We start from the raw sequence: 7926 nt of genomic DNA on the forward strand, positions 1-7926 counted from the left end.
CTTGAGTTCAAATTTGACCTCAGACACTTACTAGCTGTGTGACCCTAGGCAAGTCAGTTAGCCCTGTTTACCTCAGTTTCCTCATCTGTAAAATGAGCTAGAGAAGGAAATGACAAATCACTGCAGTGTCTTTGCCAAGAAAACCCCAAATGGGGTGACTGAACAACAACAAAGCTCTATTTGATGAACTTTTACCAAAAAGAGTAACCAAAACAGAAACATCCCTGGGGTAGGTGGAGGGGAAGCCCTCCCCTTCATTTTTAACCCCTTTGCTGCCACAGAGGGCCGGCAATGTATGATACTGAAAGGGCTCTGTGACTTTCCAAATGGAAAAGTTCCCAAAGTACTCATGAGTTCTCATCCCACAATATTCTTGTTCATCTGGAAGGAAGGAAACGAGCATTTATTAAGTGCCCACTATGTGCTAAGCGCACTGCAAATATCACCTCATATAATCTCCACAACAAGCCTGGGAGGAAGGTGCTGTTATGATGCACGTTTCACAGACGAGGATGCTAAGGCAGACAGAGTGTCTGAAAGTGACTCCAGACACTGAGAAGCAGCGAGGATCTCTCCACGGCTCCAGGGGCATTTTATTTCTCTAGTCTGTTTGGTAATGATTCTGTGGCACAGCTCTTCCCCACCCCGGCTCACGGTCTTTGACACTCCTCTTTCTGGATCTTTCCTATGGCCAAGTCCCAGGGAGTCTGGGGCAGAAGGGCAGTCAGGAAGACCTGATCTCAAAACCTACCTGTCACACTCGCTGCTAACTGGGGATAAATGGAGATTCTGAGTCTTTGGTTTTCTCATCTGCAAAATGGGGGCATAATCTCCACAGGATGCACCTCACCAGGTGGCTGTGGCAGTCAATAAAAAGCTGAGCTGTTCCTATTACTTGAGAAGTCAATCAGACTAGAAAATAAACCATGCTGTTCTTGCTGCCCTCCAGTGACTTCTGAACAAACTGCGATACATCATTCTCCGTCCAAAGCAAAGGGCCTCCAGGTCACTCCTAAGAGAACTTAGTATTCTCCTTTGTCCACTATTTAGAAACTCGGAGCCTGTTTCCTTAGAACCTTTTCACGAGGTCAGAATGAAGGTCTTCACCCTTGAAGATCAGCATTCTTTCCATTGTGCCATGTCTTACCCGAATCCAAATGTTCTCTCGTAAAACTCAAATCTTATTCCAGTGATTAGCATTTTATTTCCAATTGGGTATTTCTATTTCAAAAAGTCAAGTAATATTACTTTATCATGTTGGGTTTTGGGATACAGAGACTAAAATAGTCTCTACTCCCCTTCCATTTTGTCTATACAAAACAAATAGAAAATAAATAAAAAGTACCATTGTCACTCATTTGGTCAAATGGGGATAAGACCTGCATCCCACCTGCCTTCTGGGGCTTTGGTGAGAAAAATGCTGTGGGCAAACCTTCATGTGCCTTGGGAAACATGGGTTAGGATTCTTCCTTAAAAGGGCAGTGAACCACAGGGTTTTGGGTGGGTTTCTGATTCTTTGTAAGCAGATTACTGTCATTTTCATTCATTTTTCTTGTTCTTAGAAGAAAACAGATTTTGAGAAACACAATGACAGATAGACAGTATGGTTGTTCTAGGGAAAGCTGGCTTTTTCTTTTCACAAAAACTCCCCCAACAGAGACACTGTACATGGCAATGGTTGGGAAAAGACCAGCATTTCTGCATCAAAGGCCTAATTCTCAGTACATTTTTTTGGGTTTGTAGTTGAAACAGTCCTTGGTGAATGTTCTTGGGTCTTCTATTCTAATGAAAATGGTTTACTCTTACTAATAAAAGTTGGGAAGCTCCAAAAGAATCGATCACATATAGTCAGTCTGGGCCATGCTATTTTCCCTTTGAAACAATCAATACCTGAGCATGAAACAAAGGAAACCCAGGGTGATGGCTTTACAAAGTGCTAAAGGTGGGAGGGTTTGGCACTCACCATGAGGAGGAAGAACAGGTTTCAACACCTGACATTCTCCTGGTGATGCCATGTTGCTACGAAGCATGCAACACCTCATCTCTGAAGAATCAAAATGAGTGACAACTCAAAGAACGATGGAAAAATACACAGAGGATGTGTCATCATATTTAAAAAGGCATTATCAAGGATGACCGGACAATAGGGTCTTGTCCTAAGGAGAAGGGATAAGCAGCTAGCCCAAGATGAGACTCAGGGGGAGCAGCCAACATATGTTGGTAGACACATCCACATCCACATGGAAACCAACTCAGTTAGTATTGGGTGGAGTGGCGGCTCAGGCCGCAAGGCACCCCTTCCTCTCCCCTTGGAGACCTTCTCTTTCTCACTCATTCTTCACTTGGTTTCCCTCCAAATCTCTCTGAGCTACAGCACCGCTAATGGTTCCCGACACACACTGTTGGGCGTCCGTGTGGATCCAGTTCACCTCCCTCAGCCCCCTGCACGACATTTCACCCCACACATTCTAACTTCCAGCCATAAGAACCTGCGGGCTGCTTCCTGGATCTCTCGTCTGAGCGTCTTTTCGTTGACTGCACTGGTGCCTACAACATGCTCCTGTCTCCCCTCCACCTCTTAAAATCCCTGGCTTCTTTCAAAGCTCAGTTCTTTCCTAAAGGGGTCTTTCCTAATCTCCCCCCAGGGGCTGGTGCGCTCCTCTACAACAACTTTGAAAGTTGCCTAAAATACATATAGCCTACACCAAATTGTTATCTAAAAGTCTTAGGGAGGTGATAGTGGGTAGGAGAGAGATAATTCAGAACTCACATTTTTCTGTTTTAAATGAATGGTTAATAGGGCAGCCAGGTTGTGCTGTGAATAGAGCAATGACCCTGGGGTCAGAAGGACCTGAATTCAAATATAGCCTCAGACACTTACTAGCTGTGTGATCCTGTGCAAATCATTTAATCCTGATTGTCTCCAAAAAAACAAATGTTAAAAATTGTCTTTACATGTAACTGGAAAAAATTAAAATGTCACTAAAAATAAATTAAAAGAAAGTTGCCTGAAGTCATATGGAAAATAAGTGATAAAGCTGGGACTAAGCCCAGTCTGGAGTTCATTCTTCTGCACCATCTCCCTACCTATCAGCTGGCTAGGTGGTGCCAGGCCTGGAGTCAGGAAGACCTGTATTCAAATCCAGATTCAAACACTTCCTAGCCCTGTGACCTGGGCAAGTCACTTAATCTCTGCTTCAGTTTCCTCAAAAGTAAAATGAGGATGATTATAGCACTTAGATCCTGGGGTTGATCCTATCTGTAAGCCTGGCACAGAGCAGGCACTTAATATTTCTTCCTTTCCCTTCCCTCTCAGTAATTCTGAAGTTAGAACCCACTGGAATTCTCTGTACAGATCTGGAAGCCCATCTACACAAGTTAGGGACTCTGCCTAGATGAGATAGGGTGAGATAAGATCAGGCACATCTTCAACTTCTGTGCAGTAGAGGAAGAGAAGAGGGTGGCAGATAATAAGTACCTAGCCTGGTAGGAAGGGTCAAGAAAGACATTTCCTTACTGTCCCCTCCTACCCAGGAAAGCACTTTTCCATAGGACCCCTCTCTGGCAAACTTCGCCTTGTTGAAGAGCATCCTGCTTGCCAGAGTACATGCCTTCCCTTGGGGACAGATGAGCGTGCACAGGGTCTGTGACCCATTCCTTAGACATCCAAGAAGCAGCCCCTCTTCAATTGCCTGGTATTTACCTCCACCTCATATTGGAGAGAATCACTGAATATCCGAGCTGAGGGACTTCAGCATCGAGACTGCCAAAGTTCTGATGGGGTACCTGGGGTCTAGGTCAATTTGTGAAACCAACTTGTGAAACCAGTCTGTGAAATTGTAACTGCAATTTGTATTGTAAAATTCCATTCCCAACCTCCGACTCTGCCCCTTCCCCCTATCCCCACTAGGCCTAGGCAACACCTTGGGAATCCTTTGTTCTTACTTAATCCCTCATGTCTCCTCCGGTCTGGCCCAAATCCTCATGTCTCCTCCGGCTTGGCCCAAATCTTATCTAAACTATCTATGCATTGAGGTCCCTTCCCTCCGGTCAGCCCAGACAATGGCAGCCTTACCCTTTAAAAGTAAAAGCATGTAACCCTCTCACTCGCCGGTCCCCTAAAGGACTCTTGCCCGCTTCTCATGGAAGTGTAACAATAAACTTCTACAACTCTCAGTCCAATTATGCCTGAGACCTTGAATTCTTTCCAGACGATATTGCAGGTTTTCTGGTCTTGGATAAGATCAGAATATCTGCTGAACCTTTTGGGATCCCGTTTACCCCCCATCAGTTCCACCTTGTATATAGTTTGCATCGACTTATATGAGTATACATTGTTTCTCCCCACTGAAAGAACCCTAAGTTGAAAGTAGAAACTTTTTTTTTGAGCATCTGTCTCCATGGTACCCAGTCCAGTCCCAGGCACACTGAAGGCACGGAACTGAATGAATGCATAACTGCTGAGTCTTAGGGCAAATACTGCCTTTTCTTGAGCCTCGGGATAAAGTAACCTAACCCCTAGGGCTGTTGTGAGTAAAACAAAAAGCCTTTTTGCAAATCATGAAGGAAGATGGCACCATCGCCGTACAAACTGTCCGTCAGTAACGCTGACACATCCTGCCCCCACCCCCTCCACGCTCCCTGAGTTTTTGCCTCTGGGGCCGCAGCACCTCAGCTTTGTGGATGGCTGTAAACGTCTAGTGTCCGCATCATGACACGCGTGCGGCCCAATGACCAAGCTTGAGATCTGAGACAATCGTGGAGGTGGCCAGCACCCGGGGGACTGGGAAGGAGAGAGAAGCGGGCTGGGTTTCCTTCAACCAACTGGCCGCCTCCTTTATTTTCCTTTGGGAAACTGCCAATCTACTAAGTTCCCCAAGAGTAAGTGAGTGGAAGGGTCACTTCCTATGGCCAGGCGCCCCCCTGCGGGGAGACCCAACGGGAACACACAAGCAACATGAGTGTGCCCATACAAAGGGGCAGGACGGCGGGGCTGTTCGCAGCCAATGAGGCAGCAGCGCTTTGGGGGCAGAAAACCGGGCCTGGGAAGGCCGGGCGTGAGCCTCCAGGGCACACGCAGAGCCGGCGGCGCGGCCCCGGGGACCCCGCATTCCCGGGCTCCTCGCACCCCTAGCCCGCAGCACAAAGGGGGGCGCCTGGGGACCCGGAGCACGGGGCTCAAATGCCACGGGTGCGGCCTAACTCCTGCCTGCCTCGGTTTCCTCCTTCGTAAAATGGGGACAAGCATAATCGCTCCCTCCCCGGCCCCGGCAGCTGGGCCGGAGCCACCGGGGCGGGGCAGGAGCACATAGTAGGCCCTCAGTCACGTGTGCTGTACCCCCCACCCCCACCCCCGAGGGCGGGGCAGGGGCGGGCCGCTGCCGGCCCCGGGGGATGACGGGAGCCTGGCTCTGATCGCGGCCCGGCCGCCGAGGATTCTTTCTCGGTTCCTCGGAGAGAACCCGGCCCGCTCTGCTTACCCCAGGTTCATGGCCCCGCGAGGGCGCGAGCCCCAGCCTCTCCCCGCACGTCGGGTCGCTCTCCCGCCGCAGGCGTCTCTTCCTCCTCTCCGGACAGCGCCACGGTTGCCGCCGCCTCCTAATAAGCGCCACAGGCACGGGCTGCCGGTCCCCGGGCTCGGAGCCAATCAGAGCCGAGGACACTCGGGGGTGCGCTCCAGTCGCGAGGGGGCGGGGCAGGGGCGCGGTGAGGACGCGGGGCCCCGCCCCCCCCCCACTGCAGCCCCGCCTCCAGAGCCTCCTCCCCGCTCTCCAGCCCCGCCCCCGCGCTCGGCGGCAGGGGCTGCTGGCTCGGCGCAGGGCGGGGCGCAGCGGCCAGCGGGACTAAAAGAGGGCGCTGACCGCCCACCCCCGGCCGGGGCACGTTGGGCGCTGCGGTCCTTGCAGTGCGTCCTCCGCGTGGGCGCCCTAGGGCGGGCTCGGGGGTCTCAGCCCTTCTCTGAACGCCCCCGGTCCGGCGGGAGGCCTCGGGGCGCGCAGCTCAGTGGGTCCGCCCGCGTCTTCCGTGGAGCGCAGAGCCAGGCTCGGCGCCCCCCTCGTCCTGCCTGCCGCGCCCCGCGGCGCCCGCCTCCGGCTGTCCGGAGCAGGACGGTCGGGCCCGAGGAGCCCCCGGCTCGGTTCTGTCCCATTCCCCGGGGCCTCCCCCCGGAGGACGGGTCCCGCTTCTGCCTCTCACGTGCCTGGGCCCTAGGAGGTCCTTAACATGTGTCTGGACTAACGTGTGGGGCCTGAGCGCGCGTGCGCGCACACACGGGCACACACACGCTGTCACGATCCAGGCAGCTTTCTGGCTTGTGGGGGCGGGGAAGGACGAGGACCATTCCTCCAGGCAGATGCGGGCTGGGTCGGACCTGGAGTCAGGCAGACCCGGGTTCAGCTTTGGCCAGTGATCCTGGCAAGTTACTTAGACTGGGCCTGACCCTGTTCCTTCACCTGTTAAATGGGGATAATAATAGCACCGGAACGCTCCCAAGGTGGTTGTGATGGTAATATGAAATAGTAACCTCAGAGGGCCCTGAAAATGCTGTCACAATCCCTGGGGGTATGAGGGCACACCTTAGATTTCAGATCCATTCTGTGGTCTATAATACAGCCTGAAGGAATGACCCATTGTGGAAACCATTACCTTGGTCTTGAGCCATTAGAAGTGAGGGAAAATCCAATTTATTTTTAAACAAACAAAGCCTAATCTTATTCAACTATCTTGTTTGATATGATACAGTCAGAAGATAACCAAATTTGGAGTTGGAAGATTTGGATTTGAATCTTGGGTTTATTCCGAGACTTCAAATCCTTCTGTAACTCCCTCTTGTCACTTTTTTTTTTTTTTTTTGCTTTTTGGAGGCAGGGCAATTGGGGTTAAGTGACTTGCCCAAGGTCACAAGGCTAGTAAGTGTTAAGTGTCTGAGATCGAATTTGAACTCAGGTCCTCCTGATTCCAGGGCAGGTGCTCTAGTCACTTTGACACCTAGCTGCCCCTTCCTCTGTAACTTTTGACAAGTCCCTTGCAAGTACATGCTGGCAGCTCTTTGAGGGAAGAGACCCTTTTTGTATATACATTCAGTGCCTAGCACATAGTAAGGAAGTGCTTAATAAGCCTTAATTGATTAATTATCTGGGACTCAGTTTCCTTGACTGTAAAATGAGGGGCTTGACCTAGATCATCTGCAAGGGTCATTCTGTTCTGGCTTGGCTCGTGGGATTTCCCAGATTATGGCAGCTCCATTTGCTTTTCGAGATGGCTCCAGCGCTGCCACCACTGTCCAAGCCTTTGTGAAGCAGTGGAGTGTAGGTGCCGATGCACCACGCCTTGTTAAAGACTCGGCTTCCCTGAATCTCTCTGAGGAGGCAAGGCACAAGCAGACACAGATAAGGCACACAGGCACAGCTCATGAAAACACAGTAGTCATGGGAGAGAACCCAACAGGGGAATTAAAAAAGACTTTTTTAAAAAAGATTGAATCTCCCTATCTTGCTTATTTGAGAAATGCAGTGGCCACTCACAGGCCAGATCTCCCTTCTGATAGGCACTGGAGCTGGCTGGCCTGTGCTGGTCTGTCCCTCCTTAGGCAGTCTAGTGTCCCCTCCCCCCCTTGGGTGCCACTGGGCTCACCATTCTGGTACCAGACAGTTCCAAGTCCTGATTAGCTTTGCTTACTATGTCAACCAGCCTCACTCTCCCTCCCTAGTAGCTGGGATTAATGGGTGCACCACTCAGGGCAATTCTGGGCGGCATCTTTAGGAAGACCAAGAAAGATGAGTGAGGAAAGAGTAAAAAGCTGACTTACATAACAGCTCAGTGTTTGCAAAGCGCAGAAACTATCTCACTCTGTGCTCATAACAACCCTAGGAGATTGGTGGTGTTATTGTCCCCATCTTACAGATGAGAACACTGAGGCAGAATGAG

General features: G+C 50.8%; 1 protein-coding gene across 5 annotated transcripts in view; it reads right to left on the reverse strand.

Moving 5' to 3' along the window:
- Positions 1-5714, reverse strand: part of CCDC66 (coiled-coil domain containing 66) — a 49130-nt gene extending 43416 nt beyond the window's left edge. For 2 of the 5 annotated variants that reach the window (XM_069084355.1, XM_069084353.1), the window contains exon 1: positions 5481-5712. In XM_069084355.1, coding sequence (XP_068940456.1) covers positions 5481-5491 — 11 coding nt within the window. In that variant the 5' untranslated portion in view covers positions 5492-5712. Of the gene's footprint in view, positions 1-5480 lie in introns of all 5 variants that reach the window. The other 3 variants (XM_069084357.1, XM_069084354.1, XM_069084358.1) reach the window with 3 other exon arrangements.
- Between the last annotated feature and the right edge of the window lie 2212 nt (positions 5715-7926).

This window comes from Petaurus breviceps, unplaced genomic scaffold, assembly GCF_028583685.1.
Source record: "Petaurus breviceps papuanus isolate PSGF00001 unplaced genomic scaffold, PetGlider_PUasm1.0 174, whole genome shotgun sequence".
Taxonomy (NCBI): Eukaryota; Metazoa; Chordata; class Mammalia; order Diprotodontia; family Petauridae; genus Petaurus; species Petaurus breviceps.